This window comes from Chelmon rostratus, chromosome 5 (genome assembly GCF_017976325.1).
Source record: "Chelmon rostratus isolate fCheRos1 chromosome 5, fCheRos1.pri, whole genome shotgun sequence".
Taxonomy (NCBI): Eukaryota; Metazoa; Chordata; class Actinopteri; order Chaetodontiformes; family Chaetodontidae; genus Chelmon; species Chelmon rostratus.
In genome coordinates, this window is record NC_055662.1 from 26,410,597 (window position 1) to 26,431,122 (window position 20,526).

The following is a 20,526-nucleotide window of genomic DNA, read 5'->3' on the forward strand; positions in this document are numbered from 1 at the left end:
GATACAAGGTTTCTGCAAGCTAGGGATGCATCTATCTGACTTCTTCTGTCCTGATACTGCTTGTGATTCTTCCGCTCAGAGGTTTTGTCAATACTGAACCGATACCAGTGGTCTCATTTTCATACATATCTGTATACCCCACTGCATGGCACTCGATCTGAGTCAGATAAATTGACGCTAGAAAGTGTAGTAGCACTAAAGACAGTTTGCCATAACTGAATGAATGTAACTGATTTTGTGATAAAATTCACAGAGAAATTGTATTTTATGAGCTTCAGTCACATCTTGTCTAATCTGCTCAATAAAGTCAGTATCGGCACTGATATCGATCACGCTGTTTCTTTTCTGCCCCTGTCACTGTTAATGTCCCTTTCTCTCTTACATTTCTATTAACCATCCTCACATAACTTAACCGCAGGATTTCTGACAGCCTCTATTTATCCCCTTTATGTTGTGCTCTGATTTACAATTAGTTGACGGTTCAGTGCGGCGAAGTGCACTTAGTGTAGGTCTGTTTCAAAGAAAGCCATTAATAAATGAAACGTTAAAGCGGATGATTTACTTTTTTAAGGGGTATTTAGGATTTCAATTAAGTTTTACATAAATCAAGCGCAGTGTACACAGAGCTGAACGACATAGAAAAGCTACTTTAAGGGTTTCACTCTATCTGCACTCTCACTGTTTTACTGGACATTATATAGCTGCAGGCGAATCGATAAATAACATATAAATCACTTTATAAACCTGAGTGCAACCTGCCGTAAAGACTGCCATCAGGATAGAGAAATCCCATTCCAGATAATTTCAGTCAAGGTCTCCTCAAGGCCATTGAGTTGAAGGGCCAGACACTAGTCAGTGATCTGGTCAGTGATGTTGTGAATGATTACAAATCATTTGACGCTGGAAATCAGTGTATTCAGCATCGACTGAGGTATAGGTTTATAGCATCTCACGTTGCCCAGTTGAAAGTAACCACTAAGGAGAAGAGAGGAGCCCATCTTCTAGGGTGCTTTGTTGGCCATTTTTTTTTTGGCAGGTGGATGATACAATGCGTGCAGTTAAGCTCTGAAGAAAAACATTGAGAGGCTTGTTATGCAGCAGCTTGATTTTGCACAGGGTGAATTTGTCTAATGTGTGTGATTAAAACAATCCCAGTGGCACATAACAAATTACAGGGTTCGGATAAATGTTCCATGTGTATCTTTAATGCCTATTATTGTTTGAAATTTAGCTAAGTTATTTTTTTATGTGGTTGTTGCATGGTTCTAATTGGACGACATAGCGAGCATGATGAAATTGTGGGCAAGTGCCTCAGGAGGAATGGGACTCTAAATCTTCACAAGTCTTTCTGTCACTGGTGTTTTCTAATGTCTAGTATCTGGCTCAAAGATGCTGCTTGCTGTGAATTTTGTTCTTCATGGGGAATAGAGAGGTGAGAAAAGTTTGGGTTTGGTTTGTTGGGTTTGGGCTGCACACGGTTTTCTTGTGTGTGACCAATTTGCTGGTGTGCTCCAGTCTGTCAGACTGAAGGAGAGCTGCTGAGTAGAGGTAGAAAAGGTTTGTTGTGACTGAGGCTTTTTCTCTGGCATAACCCACCAGAGGAGAACCCCTAGTCTGCACTTTGTTATCTTGTGTGTATTGGCCAATTTACAATTTAACACAATTGTGCTGCTCCTCTCTGGTTCCTCCAGACCAGAGAGGAGCAGCTGAATAGAGGAGGAAAATGTTGTTTTGGAATCTGAGGTCTGCAGTTTGTTCTAGTAGACTGACAGAGAGCCTCCAGTCTGCACTTGTGAGTTTCTAATAAAATACCTTGACTATTGACTGAGAGTGTTAAAATAAAAACGTTTGCCCATATTGACCCATTAGAACACACACACTCACATGTTCACACACATGCATATGAAGTTGGTCCTGTATTTCAGCTCTGTTGCTGTTTGGTCGTTTATACTTTAAATCTCTCTTAAGCTGCCAAATGCTGAAACAAGTGGAAAACCCTTTTGTGTGTGTGTGTGTGTGCGCGCGCGTGTGTGCGTGTGTGTGTGTGTGTGTGTGTGCGTGTGCGTGTGCGTGTGTTTGTGTGTGTGTGATACTCATGTATGCCAGCTACCCTCCAGGAAAGTAAACCCAGTGTTTGCGTGCATGTTAAGGTCAGTGAATGCTATTTCACTTGCATAAGTGGTTCCTCTCCTTGACAAGATTGCATTTAAAGGCAGTGACCTCACCTTTAATGCAAGCAGTAACTACATGGTGCTGGCAATGGTCTTCATGGGTCTGGATCAAGCATTGGGTCACAATCCAGGGCTGTTTACCAATGCATTGACTTGCCCAAGATGGCTGTCTAGTGAAGGTCATTGTATATAATATTGCCTCTCTCAGGGGCTACATATTGTGTGCATTGTTTGCTCCTGGCTGCTGTTGTTTGGGGTTACAAAGGTACTTGATAGAGGAGAGAGGCTGTGAAGAGAGCTGGGATGAGCAGAGAAAGACAGAAGCACTCAGAGTTACATTAAGAGAAGATGAGTGTGGTAGAGATAGAATGTGGCTGTGGAAGGAAGGCTGTGCTGTAACTACAGTTCAGTTCAAGTATTTTGCTCAGCCTGGGTCTAAGAGCAAGGCCAATACAAATCCACTAAGCTATGTTCTGCATACCAATGTTCGAAACATTTTACAGTATGTGCTCTGTTTGAATAAGGGTTCTGCAGCTAGGTTGTGGACTGGCCAGTCAGTAATTCCATCTGTTGGGTTTCAGATTTCCTCCAGATGTCCTCTGTGTAACAGTACTAGCAGTTAACATGGCTCACACATCTTAAGCTCTTACATTTGCATTTCATCAGTGCATGAAAGCATGTAGATCACATCCAGTAGACTCAGTGGAGGAGGGGCCAGACCAAATGACCTCTACTGAGAAGCTCATCTCATCTATTAGATGGTAAACTTGTTTGTGTCAAGGAGCATCATTTTCACAAAATTTAATATGTCAGAGTTCGTACTCATTGCAATCAACCCGATGATGTCTGCATAATCTGTTGTATAATGTAAAGGCGAGAATACAACATCAAGACAGATGCCACCTTTTCATTTTCATAGTGTAAAATCTTAATAATTACATCAGTATGCACCAATGACTCGGCTCAACAGGATATTTTGTGCAAGAGATGCCTTTACGCTGCAAGCTGTCCCTCGGTTTATTAAGTTTTTCATTTGTCATTCAAATGCTATTAAGATAAATTTCCAGTAACGGGTGCTTCTCTCCATGCAACATTCTGATATATAGTACAGCCTGCTTTTGATGTTAGAGAGAATATGATACCTATCAATACCATAAAGCTGTATTCCAGTAGATGTTGTTTGCTTGCACAAAGCAGCAGAAACTTCTTCTTACCAATGTTAATTCATATACAGAGCATGTGTCAAGCCTCATGTTGGGCCGCTCTGCTACGCCCAATTGCAAAATAGTTGTGATTGAATAGCAGATTCAGTGCTGCAATTGGTTGCAGAGGACAGATATGATGTGCCCTGGCCATTAAAATATTGTACGAAATGCCTCGCTGCCATTAGGAGCACAAATAGAGGCTTGTTGCAGTCCACTTGCTTGCTGTCCACACTCTTTGAATTACTCAGAACACATATTATCTGCTCTATGTTAGCTTTTGTGCTTTCATGATCTGAATTGGTCTACACTGTTACACTTAATAATGCACGTTTGTATTGGTAGACAGTGAAAACGATGTTTTATAGGGCTAATGAAATTTTAAAAAGATGTCTTCTCCAGGTAAGAACACTTTGTGTTTCCTGGATAATCCGTTCGTATCTGTTGTACCACAAGTGTAACCTATTGGACCGTCATCAGGGTCATTACTATATAGTGTTCATTAATGCTTAGGGATGTTGATATTTGAGATTGTAATGGCAGTATATTCACTAAAATTACTCATTAATATGCTGTTTGTTTTGACGAATGTGGTTCATTGAGCTGTTAAGATACAGTATGTATACAGGTGTGTGTGTGTGTGTGTAAGCAGAGAATTATGACCTTCACATCCTCACTGCTTGCTTATAGGTGTGTGTTTGTGTGTGGTTTTATCTCATGTACATGCACACACACACACACACACACACACACACACACACACACACACACACACACACTCCTGCCTCTGGTGCCTTGTAGCATCTGGACTGCCTGGACTCAGGTGCACTCCTCTCAGCGTTCATTCCTGTCATGACACTGAATATATTACGCTTTCATTTACACCAGATCTGGGGAAGCATTTTTGTTTCTAATGATTTTGCTTACATTCACATTTTGTGGTAGTCGGTGTGTGTGTGTGTGTGCGTGTGTGTGTGTTTTACATTAAGTAGGATTACAGTTTTTGGAAAGTACATTCTTTTTCCTTTCTGTGCTTTTTCTGCTTGTGTATTGTGAGACTTCATTTAGTTCAGATTACACTCTCGTGTGCCCAGTTTCCCCTCGTGCTCCTGCTAATTAAACCTGGTCCATATTATACGCAGGTCCGTTAATCCCTTTGAGGAAAAGTGCAGGCTAGTGCTGTTAAAAAGAAAAAATGACAGCAGGAAAACTGCAAGTGCAACTTCAAGAACTCACGTACACAACTCTCTGTGTGTGTTTGTGTGTGTGTGTGTTACAAAGTAAGGATGGTGAGCAGGCCAGACGAATGTCTTGTTGCTCCACCTAATAGGCTCTCCTGCTATTCAGGCTCCCCCTTTGGTCTTGATCCGACAGAAATGTGGCTGAGAGAGATGACATACACACACACTTTCTCTCTCTCTCCATCTTTGTCTTTCTCTGTCTCACACACACACACACACACACACACACACGCAAACACACACACACACACACACACACACAGCCTGACAGTCCAACCTTATTTTGAATCTAAAAGAGGTGAGGGGTTTGTGAGAGGTGGAGGACAGCAGGTAACTTTTTGGTGACTTTTTTCATATTTCGGCAGGGGGTGGGGGGGGGGGTCAGACACTGTTGTCACATTACTTAACGATAGTTAACCAGCTGTGTCATGATGTGAGATTTATTTCATTCTATTCTATTTCTTGGCTCATTCACGCGTTGTTTGCATCAGGGAGGAGACTGTGAGAGATGGGTAAAGACTAGTTTAGTGGTGTTTCAGGGCTTTCTCTGTGTGTGCTTTCAGCACTATGAACACACACACGCACACACACACACACACACACACACACACACATACCAGCAGTGCTAATAGTCCCAGAGTAGACCAGTTGCCAGTAGACTGAGAGGTGGCCTGATCAGTTTTCCTCTGATCAGTCTCGTTCAGCGATCTTAGTTTTAAGGTGGGATCGTGGCTTTAAGATTACCTTTAAACACACTTATGAAGCGAAGGCCACAACAATGCAGCCCATCACTTAACACAGGTGAGTCGTGAAAACTAGACATGTGTGTTTTAATCTGCATTTAATTGGGCAAACCAAGTCTTCTTCTTCTTCTCTATATTTTACTCAGCATCTCTCCATTTCTGGAAATAAGTCTCTGTGTTTAGTATTTTTTATTTTACTACCACTGCTATTTGTGATTGAAAAATTTGAGCAAAAAAAATCTGACGTCATGCAATGTTCTGTGTTTGAGGTATTGGAATATCTTGTTTCAGTGGGAGTGTGTTCAGAGACTCATGTATAATTTTATATGTATGTATGTGGATGCTCTTTCTCAGTAAGAGTAACTATCTTTGGTCTTTGCGTTTGTCTCATTTCATCTATTTGTTTATTTTAAAGCAAAAATGTAATCCTTTCCAAAAATATCACTACCGCTATATTTAGCGCTTGACTTTACTATTTTTTACTTTAAAGGTGCATCAAATGTGTCATAAGAAGACTGAATCTTTTGTAATACTCATCTTCTCATCTTCAGCCTGATATAACACGAGTGCCTTCGCTGTCTAACATCGATTGATTAAAAAATTCATAACTGTCTGAGTTATGATATCATTCTCCATCCATGTAAAATCAAAGTGAGCCAAAAAAAGAAGTCTCTTTTTCACTTTTATCACTAAAACCAAATTCAGTGTAAAGTAACTAAGATAAAGACTTAATGCAGCACAAGAGAAAAGGTGATGATTTAGCATTAATCCGTTCTCAGAACAGATGCACCAGAAGAACAACTGGCTTCATGTGTATTGTCATATAAAAGCTGAGTCATTCGTGTTTGTTAAAGGAAGAGGGGAAAAGGGGGTGAGGAACAGGATGAGAGCAAAGAGATTAGGCCGTTGATTGGATGTGGTTCCCAATTCTGCTCCCTGCCAGTGCCAATAAGAAAGAGGAGATACAATAGTAAAGGAACAGAGGACAGGGAGAAGAGGGTGGAGGTGGCGGAGTTTGAGCGTAATGGAGTCAAGACCCCGAACAGGCTGTCAGATGCTGCTCACTTGCTGCACACCCCTCGCTGTCACTGCGTTCACACACGCCACGCACACACACAAACACGCGGCTGGTCTGTTTGTGTTTGTGTGTGTCTGTGTGAGCGGCCCCGGTGATAAATCTTAATTACACAATGGAGCGCAGGCCGTGTGCCATCTCATCATACCATGTCAAATCTCATAAGCAACAGCAAGAGCGTGAGAGGAAGAGCGAGAGACAGATGCAGAACAGCATGAGAGAGTGAGAAAGTGTGCGTACTGTGCAGAAAAGGAGGAAAGGAAGCAGCGATGGAGGAAAAAAGATGGGGTGCAAAGGGAAGTAAAGCTTTGTCTGGGATGCTCTGAGGTGAAAATAGTGCGGTCTCTCTTTCAAAGCTTTACTTAGAGAACATAAAAGGCTTTTTGTGTCGTGTGACTTTGTGTGATTTTGCCACCAGCCCTGTCAATACTTATCAAATCTAAACACCTGCTGCTTCCACCACAGAGCGGATCTAGTTCGTCCCAGGATGAGCGGGCGGATGAATACACAGCTCCCGCATGTCAGGGAAAGAATGGGGCTGGGGGCGTTGTTGTGGCCCGCTGAGTCATCGTGGCCAGGGTGATCTCTAAAAGCAGCCCCCCAGCCCCCCAGAGTAATGGTTAATCGTGGGAAGTCTGGTGTTAGGGTAAGTGTGCCTGTGTGTAGGCCGAGCCTGTTTGTGGCCGGTTGAGGTGGGTTTTGGCGTGCCGTGGTGTGACAGGGCCAGTCAGGCGGATGGGGCGTGTGTTGTTGTAGCCGTGGCAGTGGGGAAAGCCCTGTACAAGCAGCTCTCAGCTCTGCTGGCTGGGAGAAGAGCTGCGGCAGCTCTCCCAGAATAAAAAGCAGAAAAAAAAAAAGCTCCGTCCTTTTGTTTTCACGGCTGTTGTGTTCCCTCTGCTGTGGGTTTGGGAGTCTGGTCTGTGTGTCCTCCTGGATGTCTGTGACTGTCCTGTTGTGACATTCGGTCCTATTCTGGACCTCGGCTGTTGAGCTCTGTCGCCACAAAACCTCACACAGACATAGTCCACTTCCTGGAACGGTGGTGTCAACCCAGGAAGTGCAACCTTTGAACCACAAAGTGCTGAGTAGAAAGTAGTACATTTAAATGGCAGGTGGTAACATTCTCATCATCACAGAAACAGAAAATGTACATCATACAGTATGCAACACACATGAACTGGATTTTATTTCCATAATACACACATACTGAGTGTTTTACAAATTATATATATGATGCAGGCATGACAACTGATGGGACAAGTTGGAGCAGGCAGGCAGATAAAATCATAAAGGGAATGATTTGAGTTCTTGTCATTTAATTCAATTTTAAGCATGTTTCATATTTACAACTGGAATCAGAAATATACATACTGTATATAGCCCATTGATGCAAATCTAATCACAGTCTTCCAATTTTTTGGCTCTGGATTTAATGTTTAGCATGTGCTCCTCTCTGGCTTCTGTGTACGTTGGTGGAAACAGTCGCCGACTGCAACAGTATCTTTTTTGTAAACTTTAGTTAGGAATAACTGCAGTTTATGTATTTCCCCTTGTCAAGCCTAAAGGAACATCTCTTAATGGTGCAATATTTTAAAGCCAACTTTGCAGCACAGTGCTTTTTTTCTTACAAGCAAAAATAAACATGCTCCTGCCCTTTGGTGTACCCCCATTTGTACTCCTCTTTCCAGCTGCATACTAGAGGAGACAATTGAGAAAACTAAAATATATGTAGTTTATAACAAATACCTTGTGTTCTGCCATCAGTAGCATGATGCATCTTTAGATTAAAAAGCAGGCTTGATATGTTTTTTTGACTTACTTTTATCATGCAGCTCCGGATATAATGCCCTTTCTTATTAACTCTAAGGAGGATTTCCTACAGTAGATACAAAATATTCCCCCTTGTCGTACATTGATCCTCGTTTGCATGTAACAAGTATTCATGCATGTAATTGTTAAGACATCCAGATCTCTATTAGTCTATAATCCTGTGCTGCAAGTGTATCTCAGGCTCTACGGTGGCTTTCCGGTCATGTCTGTCACAGGATAATTGGCTCTAGTCGGTCTCTGTCTCTCAGACCTGCAGCAGATGCGACTGCAGAGCATCACAGTGTCACAAATACTACATGATTCCACTAGCTGCATTATGATGGGAAGTCTTTCCATACTGTGCACAATACAAGAACACAAAGCACACACATGTCGAAATACATGCACACACACTTGCTCATATAAACGCACATACACTCAGCTGGCTGCACATAAGAGTATCTAAGGACTAGAACTCTGACATAATTTACTGCCTCACTGCATGTAACATCCGCTCTCTCTTTCCCAGCTCTCCATCTCATCCAGCTTGGGCTGGAGTCACTGAATAACATTAAACTCCTCTGTCTTCAGACTTTGAATTATATGTGAGGGACTGTGCACCTACTGTGTGTGTGTTTGTGTTTGATGTGTGTGTGTCGTGCCATTTCCAAAATGCTGTGATTTCGGTTCTTAAACCAGGTTCTGATGTGAATTTGGTGATTTATCTTTATTTACGTTAGAGACGTTCATACTGTATGTTCTGTTTTTGGGCTGCTGCGTGAAGAGAAATGTGAAACATAAGTCTCTATAACAGAGCTCAGATTGTGTCATTTCACACAACAACCAGAACCCTTCCTGTTTCTTGAAGGAAAAGTAAACACTTTCTTTTACAGGTGAACTCCTCCATCAAACACAAGTCTGTTCATCATTTGAGCCTACTGTTTGTCTGCTGTCCCTCCTGCACGCTCGGCACACAGCTCTAATATCTGACGAACGACTGACTTCTGCCGTCTTCATTTTTGCAGGCACAGAAATCGTGGATAGAAAGAGCGTTCAGCAAGAGAGAATGTGTTCATATCATAGTGAGCGCCAAAGACCCCCATAGGTGAGTAAGAATGTGTGCGAAGGAAATGGGAAATATTTTGAACTGTGGAAGGAGCAAGAAATAAAGAGATTTTTTTTTAAATTCATGATTCAGCTGCATTATTATTTAAAATAAAAGCTACAATACTCTAATGAGCAAGTTAGCTAATGTGAAAGCCCCACTCACGTAGAGCAGATTAAGAGCCTCGTTTCACTACTGACCTTTTAAAACATGCCTCAGAGTAATATCACGCTGGCCTCTATTTGCATCACAGGTAGATGCTCCACACTAATGAGCGAAACACTGACATTATACATTTTAAAACCACACATGTGAAATTCAGGGCCAGGCCAGTTCATGAAGACAGTCAAATATTCCACATCATTTTAAAAGGTTATAAATTTAAGCCCACAGGAGCGCACTGCTAAGTATAGCAAAGTCTACCTGTGAAAGCACATTTGTTAGGGCGTTATCGAAATCTTTCTAATCTAATTCCTGCATTACCTGCTGGCTTGTACATGCTTATATATGCACACACACATACACACAGGAAATGCCACTGTTTGTTAGGTTAGCAGAATTAATATAACTGGAGGAAAGCGGGTGGAAACCCGATGTTCCTCAAGATCAAATCAAGTTTTCTCTTTTTAGTCAAAACCACTTGTGTTGATGCACAAGGCAGAAGGAGGCAAAGTACCTTTGGTGAGAGATGACGCGAACATGAAGTGATAATCAAAGCCTCCTGAGTCCCTTTCCTCCCAGGGGTCCCTCTCCATCCTGTAAGGTTAAAACACAGTGGAAAGCTGAATCTGAAAGTACATCTGAATAAGCGTGTACTTGTGTAGGGATACGACAACTCATGTAACTGTCATTCTGCTAACTCCCGTAGTTGCTGAGAGGGAAAAGGAGAGGACAGCAAAGGAGAGAAAAAGACAGAGGTTTGCGAAGAGCAGAAAACAAAAAGAGACAGTCAATAAAAGATTGCAGAGGCCCACAGATCCTTCTCCTCCTCTTCTCCCAATCAGGAGATGAAAGTCAGATGACAAGCTGTCACTTCAGCCTTGCCCTCCTCTCACTGTAGGCACATAACTATGGCAGCTCTCACGCTTTCTCTCTCTCTGTGTCACACACGGTCTCTCAAACCCTCTTCTTTTTCCTACTCAGTGTTACAGTAGCTTCTCTTGGGACTCTTCTTTAGATTTGAGTTGCGCTCAGTGAAGGACTGTGTACTATACCAACCTTACATTCACTTTTACTTTCTCCTCTCATCCAGGTGCTGTTGTGGTCGTCTGATAGGCCAGCATGTGGGCCTGCCCCCGGGCATTTCATCCAGTCAGAATGATAAGGCAGAGCGTTTGGCCAAGAATGACAGCCTGTCGGAGAAGTGGTCGATCAGCAAGCACACACAGCTCAGCCCCACAGATGCCTTTGGCACCATTGAGTTCCAGGGAGGAGGACACTCCAACAAAGCCATGGTGACTCCCGTAGTAAATCTACAGTGTCGCAGTTTGTCAGAGTCCTGCAAACTTCTTGAGTCAACATTTTAAGGCAAACAAGAACAGAACAACCTTTAGAGCTCCAAAAATACACATATGAGCAACTCCAGGGAGCAAGCAGTCAACTTGTCAGTCACACCTGATTTTGAAGAAGTCACTTGTGTTAATAAGTGTGGTTTTGAAAATGGGATGCATAATTTTGTCACGAGCTGTTGCTCAGTATCTGAGCTTTTGAACGTCTGGAAGACGGACAAATGGAGATTTACACATGGATGTCAAGGAGACCAATAACATGAGGCGTTGACATGCGTTAGCAAACATAGAGTGGTCCTCACTGAACGTACTGTGAGAAAGTGCATAATGATTAGATATGATTTCTATATATTTTCCACACCTGCAGTAAACAGATGCAGAGTGACAATACACGGGTCCAGGGGAGGAAAGTGTTAGATGCTTGACTGACTCAAAATGAATCTCTTGATCTGGATAGCAGATGTTATACCAGCGCTGTGAAAATGGTTGAGCATCTCAACAATTGCTAAGTTTTTTGTGAATTAATACATTTCATACATAGTCCACATACAAATGGAAATGACATTTAATGAGGACTCGTCTAGAGTCCTTGTGTACCTTCCTCTATCCAGCCTCGCTTCAAATTACACTGTAACTGGTTAGAATTTAGATTTTAGAATTTAACAGCATCACATGTATGCAGAATGACAAAATTCATTCAGTCATGCCTGAAGATAACAGCAAAATCAATCAAATGAGAATAATTATTTGTAATGACATATAATTATTGACTTTAATAGACTAATAGACTGATGGTCATGTTTTTCACATCACTGTCTATGATAACCATGATGACAGAATCACATCACATGTACTGTAGCATTCAGGGAATTCAGATGATTAAAGATGAACTATGTCTGAAGATACTTCCAGTGTTAAATTGTTAATCCAGACACATGTCAGGTGTCAGGTTTGGTGTCTGAGGGTGAATTAGGTAGATAAACAGATGTTCTATAATGCATGCAGTTCTTCAATCATTGCAAACATCTGTTCAATACTGTTGTAGCTTGAAAAATGAAGCCATACGCTCATTCAGGCAGGTCTACAGCTCTGATCCATGTGATATTTCTCCATGTCATTTGGCATTCACACAGTTGTTTGATTGACCGCTTTTATAACGTGCATGCATTATGTGTTCCTGTTTGTGTATTTGTGTCTCAGGCACATGCAGACTTCATGCAGAAGTCATCATGTGCCTGAGGGTGATGCGGACGTGTTACACCACTGACCAATGCTCCACTGTTTGCAGTATGTGCGAGTGTCTTATGACACCAAACCCGACCTGCTGCTCCACCTGATGACCAAGGAGTGGCAGCTGGATCTGCCTAAGCTGCTCATCTCGGTCCACGGGGGCCTGCAGAACTTTGAATTACAGCCTAAGCTCAAACAGGTCTTTGGCAAAGGACTCATCAAGGCTGCCATGACAACAGGAGCTTGGATCTTCACTGGAGGTGTCAACACAGGTGAAGTACAGTACATACGCACAGCTGATTGAGCTAATTTGAAAACTCTCACCTTCACTGTTGTAAAGTCACCCTACATTGCCTTGAATGTCAGTCTAACTATTTGTGTATAGAGTAAAACATATTTAACTGGCCTCACTTCATTTTATACAAGTTGAATGACCATGTACTTGTGCTTGGAGTATGCTGAGTGTGTTCAAATGTTCTCATAAGTTAGCAGCTATTAAATAGCTGTTATCAAGCCCCTCGGGGCTGGAACGATGTTGAAAAACTGCATCACTGGGAAAGGGTTCTTTTAAGTGTATTATGAGCACTGAACTATACTTAGAGACACTCATAGCCAGACCAGACTGGTCTGATAGCTCTCAATTATTATTTCATGCATCTTCAATGAAAATGGTCTTAGGGAGTCTAAACTGCTTATTTTTATTGCTGAAAGTCAATGAAAGGCTGCCACATTTAGACCGAAAGGTGTATTTGATTGCACAAACTGTGTGACACGCTGCGACTGGAATGACTGAGGAGGCAATTAAGGCTATCACAGCCTTGTTCTTTTTAAGAAGAGATATTCCATCGACAGTAATATAGGAACATCCCTGTTAGAGTCTAGAGGAATCAAGGTTGTGGCTGTAGATTTCGGCGGCTAAGGAAATCTCTTTGTGCAAATACTGAGCAACTGGATGAATCTGGTCTGGAACAGGATTTGTGGGAGCTCAGTGGACTGGATCGTGAACATACTGTAGATGGTGGAGGGTTGGAAGTGTTAAAGTAGTCCATCAAGAAACTGTCTGACAGAAACAAGATGATTGGGGGAGCAGTCGTTGTGACAAAATAAGATTGGTTGAAATAAATATAGGGGAAAGATTGACAGCACATGAATTATGCATAAATCTGGACTCATCATGCATATGGAAAGTGGCCTCAGTGAGCGAACTGCGCTATGTTATGTCACTATGTTTCTGATGTTGGTAAGCTATGGATAGAGGCATGACATCGGAAAATTGGTAAATACTTATTACTGTAGGTTTAGTATCTTGAAAGTTAAAATCAGTGATTACCTCGCATTGGTATTAAAATTCACCACTCTGTTGCAAAATAAATAGATTTTTATATATTTGGGTGGTATGGACTACATATTTGTGTCTTTCCTTTGGTCAAACATTATCAGTAGTTTTGAAACGAGAATTCTTATCAGTGTTGTTTCACTTTGTCTTCAGCGTTGTTGTTGTTCTTGTATCGTTTCTAGGTTTACAACAGGAGGGGCATTTTTAGTAACTTGGATGAAATTTAGCATGGTTGAAATAATGAAAAAGATGGGACGATAATGTTCTTCAATACAAGAGAAAAGAACAGATGGAAAGAAGCGATTCAGGCTTGGGTGCTGTAGAGTGCACACACTTGAATACAGAAAGGAATAGGAAGTAAAATTTTGTGACAGAATGGGTGCAGAGGCAAGAAAGAGGAAGAGAGAGGCCTGAATAATGGATGTAGGGATGGATTGAGGGATAGCTGAGGGTGGAGGTGGAGAAAGAATGAATGTCAGCAGGAGAGATGGGATAAGATGGCCTCCAGGTCTGACTGCTGCTCCCCTGAGGAAAACAACTAGAGGCCTGGAGCTACGACGTGTCTGTGTTTGAAGCGGCTGCCACGCTGCTGTCTCCTGCAGCTAATAGATTCTGTTTGTCTTTCACAGCAGAGTGTATCATTATCTAAGTTTAGCCTGTGTATTGATCGTGAACTCATTTTGTTATCTGTTTCTCTGTCCCTCTCTCAAACACTCTTAAACATTTACGCGCACCCACAAACACACACAGGTGTGATTCGCCATGTGGGTGATGCACTGAAAGACCATGCCTCCAAGTCGAGGGGGAAGATCTGCACCATTGGAATTGCTCCGTGGGGCATTGTAGAGAACCAAGAGGATCTTGTTGGCAAAGATGTAAGTCTGAGAGCAAACAAACAGAACGGCATGCAACAGTTACAGAGTGGGCGTTTGCATGCTTTCACCCTCGTTTGTGTGTGTATATGTGAAAACTATCACATGCAGTCCACTGCATCTGCAAAGCCTGTAAATTGCAGTTGACAGTTTATTAACTGAGATGCTGAGTGAGCCAATCCAATCTGTGATGAAGGCTCCTTCAAAGTGAGCTGGACAGCTGACTGAACCATATGCGACTGTGGAGCACATGCTGACTCATTCAAATCTGTGGAAATCAATGTTATGTTATAGTTAAAATCTCATCAGAATGTGCTACCCTCTGTCCCACTGGACAAGTGAAGCAGAGCCGATTAATGTTGGTGACTGAAATGAGATTATTAAGTGCTGAAGCTCTTTTTTCATGCTTCATCGGTCTCAACTGTATGCCTAATGACCAGATGAGTCTAGCTCAGATTGTCAGTAGACTCAGTCCAGGCTCCTGAAAGACCGTCATCAATGCTGTGTGAATATTTGCACAGTTTTTAGTGTAATTCAGTCTTACTTTGATAGCAGTACAATAAATGTGTTGTTTAAAATGATCGATTGTGTGAATTCATGAAGTTTCCCTCTGGGCTATTCAAGAAGCTGCTGCATAACAGACCAAACAAACATCTTCCCTTCACCCTGTCGGAAACACTATGCTTAAATGCTGTGTTAAATATCTTAAAGGGGAACTGCAATTATTTCGTACGATACTTCCATAGAGTTGGATGACTCACAGAACACAGTTGCCAAAATCAGTGCAGCAGAGGCAGAGATATCTGAATTTTAGGCCCTAGCATGCATCAAATTTCTACCTTTTCCTGTGATGCAACTAAGAAGGTCTCTTTGTTAGTCTCTACCCATTTCTGTGCCCAGTTTGTAACATAGGTTTGATGTTTAATGAAATGTAGCCTCCAATCCCAAACCGACATAATCCCTGATGACATCCTCAGGGTTTTTTCTAATTATAAAACCTTTTTTAAGTTTTATTAATTAATTAAACTAGTAAATTGAACTTTTGATGTGAAACCAGTTGAACGTTCCTTTAATTAGAACATTCTGTAATATTTGCCAAAATCATTATTTGCTTACACGTGGAAAAACATTAATGATGCCAACAAAACAAGCCGTTGTTATCATTCAGCTGTCAGCTTCTCAATGCTAGTGTAATTGTTAAATGTTTTCTTCTCTTGGCTAGGTGGTGCGTCCATACCAGACCATGTCCAACCCTTTGAGCAAGCTGACGGTCCTAAACAGTCTCCACTCCCACTTCATCCTGGCAGACAACGGCACCACGGGAAAGTACGGCGCTGAGGTCAAACTCCGACGCCAGCTGGAGAAACACATCTCCCTGCAGAAGATCAACACACGTGAGTGGAGTTTACTGTATCTGCCTGTCATGGCCGTTGCCAGGCTGACCTACTTACCCTAAATTAGAGTAGGTGTTTTTAAATGAAACAGCGAGTGATAACAGCATAATGAAACTGTAATCCTCGTCTTATCAACGACACCACTGTAGGTTAATTGGGTTCAAACTCTATTTCATAGCTGCAACCAGACTAAAATTATCCTTACCTCTTTCGTACTGAACTCATGCTGTCAGACAGTGTATTTTTAGGCAGCTGTGATATAACTTGATGAGCCTTTGAAACTGTCCCTCCCTTTAGGACAGGTTTATTTTTTCTATCAAAGCTTCCTCTGATCAACTCCTCAAATGAACCTGCTTGATAATCACTCTCTCCTTTCTCTGGGGTGCCGCACAAAGCTACCAAACCAGCTCACATACAGAGACATAATGGAAACCACTGTACAGCACATGTACATACGCACACATATATTCCTTATAGTTTTTTTTTTATCTTTATTTTATCTTAATTGTACAAACCCAGTGGAACATGATACACAGAAGGCATTTTACCCACTGGGTCACCACCACAGATGGCAGGACAGCCTATTTTTTGTGCATTTTTCTGTATTTTGACAGACACACGAATAACAACTGCTGTTGAAAATCAGAATGTCGCTGTACTCAGTACTCCAGTGGAGCTCGCTATGTCTTCATTTCAGAATTTGCTGCATCAAAAGTGCATTATGCTCATAAAAGACCAACAAAAGCATATTTGAATTCTTGCTTGTGTGTCAAAAGCCGCAGAGGTTTATGTCCTGTGTGTGTATTAATGTGTATTTGTGTCTGCACGTGCACATATTTCCCTTTTGTGTGGAGTGTTCATCCTTGTCACATTGCATTTCTCCCTTTTCAATTTCCACATTATACCTTAGCTAGAAACCAAATGGATTTGCATGAATACAAAATGCATTTTTCTGTCTTTTTCTCTCTCATTCGCTCTCCCTCTCTCTCTCTCGCACGCACACATAAACAAAGACACAAGCGCACACACAAACCTCCCTGATACCCTTTAAATAAATTTCTCAATTGCCTCTCCCAGCATTGTTTAGAAAGTGTCAGGGCCGTGAGAAAACCTGAGTCAGAGAAATGTTATTTGCAGCCATGATTTATTTGTTATTACCTTCTCTTGTTGTCAACATAAATCCATTTTATAAGAATTTCCTCAGGGTTTGGGAGACATGAATCCACACTTTCTAACATCAATACTTATTTAAAAACCAAGGGCGTCAGGAAATAGGTGTTACCAAATGGTTACATGGTTAGAGCGCCATGAGCAATATCATGACTCAAGCCTTACCTTTGTCGACACCATTTTTGTTCACTGTCAGACCTACCGCTGATGTTCCATACAGACTTTATGAGGATATGTTAAGTGTCACTCACGATAAAGCTGGGCTTTTTTCCACTAGTCTAACCACTACCATGTTCCTCCTAACCCCTTGACTTCAAGGATTTTTTTTAAAATGTCCCTGGGGCTGGCAAGATGTACTTCCTCCCTGTTCATCATCCAGTCATGTGACCTATGGACTTCCCTTTGTCATCCTATGCCTGGACTCATACAAAAGGGGCTGGGAAGGCAAAGGGACGCCCAGTCGTCATACAAGCATCTGACCATCCGTATGATGGCGTACCATCCCTAATTTATCCATCATCTGATTAGCCTTAACGTACTGTATATCTGGATCCAAGGCAAGCACCAACACCGCCTGGGATCTACTGATGAAACAAGTCGATAGGGGACGATGTGTACTGCATATCTGCTGCTGACCATCCACAACCCAGAGCTATCACCCCCAGACTACCTCAGTAGTGTCTGATCTTACACTGATAACCAGCTTCAACTTTACAACCCCTCACTCTCACAACTGTAGTTTGAAGCCATCTGGTACTTCTGCTTGAGAAAGAGATCAATTTAGCTTTTCTTCTTGTCCGGTTAATTAGTTTCAGAATGTTGGTAGATCAATAAACCCTAAACATTTCCATAAAGCCAATTTAAGATCACCCCACTGCTTTTAAACACCTGTGGAGGAAAAAATACAGATGCTGCCGCTGCACATACACACACTCATTAATGTGTCAAGTCAATTTTATTTATAAAGCCAAATATCACGAATCACAAATGTCGCTACAGTTTTTCAAGGAAATGAGCAGTCTCTGTGTGCGATTACTGGGTGTATATGAGTTTGTGTGGTGCACTGCACCTTGTTGTGTGTGTTTATCCCTTACTTCCTCATTCACAGCTGTAGGGTTGGCAGAAAAGCACCATTTCTTGATTTGATTACCTGTCCACGGTCAATCGAGGAGTCCATCAATTTTCCACACAGCAGGACTCCTGTGGGACCTGAGTATAGCCTGAGGTCCTGTCAGGGAAAGGAGGATAAAGAAAGTAAAGATGGAAAAGGCAGCTTAGTTTGAATGGCCTAACATGTGGGCTGCAGACCACACATTACCACAAGCTTTTTTTTTTTTTCTCTTAACACACAGTCACACACAGTGCTCACAAACACAAGATGAAAGACGTGTGGTGGATAGATATGCGTAATCTCCCCCTGTGGTATTTTTTGGGATGTCTGGGCGATCCTGTAGCTAATCCTACTGTGTCTGTGCAATTTTCCCTGCAACGCCTATCACCATGTGACTGCCGAAAATGCTGCAGCAATCAAATTGGCTGCACAATATTATAACACACTTTTTAATAAGGGAATCGATTCTGTATAACAAATGTATTGGTAATTTGCTCTGGACACTCTAGAACAGTCTCGAAAAATCTAATATTACAAACAATGTCTTCAATCTTCTAGGTCATGACATTCACGGAAACCTTGCTAAATTTTGATTTTGTGTTGCCACAAGATATTTGTGATCATTTTGCACATTGCACATTTCCATTGTCAGTTATGGCAGCACCACTGGCACCTATCAAAACTCATCATTGGAGCACAGTCGTGCAGTCCCTAAACCTCTTAACACCACCCTTGATGACAAGACATCTTTATGCCCTCTGCAGCCTTTCTCCTCTGGTCTCTACTGTATGTTTGATGTTGTTGAGGGCGTCACCTCCTGTGGTTTTTACCCTCTTCGGTGGAAAGTGGACAAGAATATCTATGGGACAGCTCTGGTTGGGGGTAAACAAAATTAATGTCTTGAGACAGGAGACTAGGGTTTGGCGGCTGTAAATGTGGTGGATGGAGCCAGCACATTCACACGCTAGAGTAAATGCTCAGCGCTGTGCCCTGCTTTACATGCATGGCTCCCTCGTGACTTGTTTAGCCAGGCGTGGGCTAGCTTGATACAACATGGACAGTGCTGATGACAGATGCAAATGAGGATGGATTATCGTGAGGAGGAGACACGCTGGGCTGCACAGGACGCTTCGCATGCAAAGAGAGGGACAGAGCTTATGACCAGTGGTCATGAACATACATTGAGTAATCATGTACAAATTGTTGATTTAAAAAATGGATTTTTCATCCCAGCACACTCTCATTCATGATCTTTAAGGTCGCACCCACAGGGACATATTTCCCATTTAACTTACCGTCTTCTGAGACGAGCAATGTCAAACTCGAAGATGGAGAAAATCAATAAAATGATTGGCACCATTCAGCACAGCTCACTCAACCATTGCATGGCTTTTTTGGCCTGTCCTCAGCAGTGCTTTAAATGTGTTTTAATCATACACCTGCCTCGAAGAGATGACAAGTAAAAGAGGAGGAGAAGAGAGTGAGAAAATGAAGGCAGAGAAAAGGGATTGAGGGCGAGCAGAGAGGGAAGAGAGTTATATAAAGAGCGAAGGACGTGTGAAGCAGCTGAGGGGGATGCAGGCAGTGAGACGGGATATTAACTTGAGGTGTCTTCACTGAAAAAGCGGGATGAAAAAGTGAAAAGGCAGCAAGAGAAAGGACATGATGGGCTTCATCCATGAATGTCTTCTTATTTTCTCCCTTAGAATTGAACAAAGAAAATTTTGAAAACCCTACACCTTTTTCATTCACACCTTTTGTTTTTCAGCACACGTAAAAATCTTAAATTGGATGCACATGCCAGGCCCAAAGGGGAATAAAAGGTATTAAATTGTGCAGATTCAGATGATGTCTGGGAGAATGAATGAAGAACTTTGAGTGTGCTCTTCCATTTCAACTAGATTATTATAATTGGAATATTAAATTAGTGCAAAGGACTTTGTATATTGAATATGTGCATTGGCGTAGGCATGTCTGTGTTTTAACTCAGGGTCTACTGTGTAACCTTCAGTGACCTTCCTATAGCAGTGGTTTCATTAATCACAGCATAGGTAAAAGATGGGGTAGCAGGGGTAATTGAATCCAGAAGCCATAAGGCCTTGCGTTGCAGATTAGCTGTGACATTGTGACCTCCACTGTGGAGCAGCCCATACAGAGGAGATTATAGTTAAACCATGGTACATGGCAAGTCAAGAGGATTGTTATACTATTCTTTCAAGCTCCATAAGTGCCTGGACAAACTCTTGATTTTTCAGATATAGCTAATAATATTGCAGCTTTTTATGCTGTCCAACTGTGTGACCAACTGCATTACTTGGTGGCTCTTGTTTTTTGACACATATCACACAGCTGCAGTGTCATGGTGTAAAGCCGGCTTAGAAATGACACCCTCTGCTGAATGTGACTGAATCCAGTAATGCACAAGTAGCAGGAAAATGCACGAAAATTATGCTGTGCAAACATTAATTAATAGGTCTCCAGACGGTGAGTCACTTTAATTAATATTAGGTTTTCATGAGCCCTCTGGTCAGTGGTTTTGGTCCCTGTGGTGGTGCTTCA

The 20,526-nt window shown here is 42.0% G+C and overlaps 1 protein-coding gene across 2 annotated transcripts in view; it reads left to right on the top strand.

Annotated features, from left to right (window-relative positions):
• trpm3 (transient receptor potential cation channel, subfamily M, member 3) overlaps positions 1-20,526 on the top strand; it is a 130,948-nt gene that overhangs the window by 61,412 nt on the left and 49,010 nt on the right. For both annotated transcript variants that reach the window (XM_041937574.1, XM_041937575.1), the window contains exons 2-6: positions 9,267-9,346; positions 10,599-10,800; positions 12,143-12,356; positions 14,171-14,295; positions 15,515-15,686. In XM_041937574.1, the coding sequence (XP_041793508.1) occupies positions 9,267-9,346; positions 10,599-10,800; positions 12,143-12,356; positions 14,171-14,295; positions 15,515-15,686 (793 nt within the window). The remainder of the gene's footprint in view (positions 1-9,266; positions 9,347-10,598; positions 10,801-12,142; positions 12,357-14,170; positions 14,296-15,514; positions 15,687-20,526) is intronic.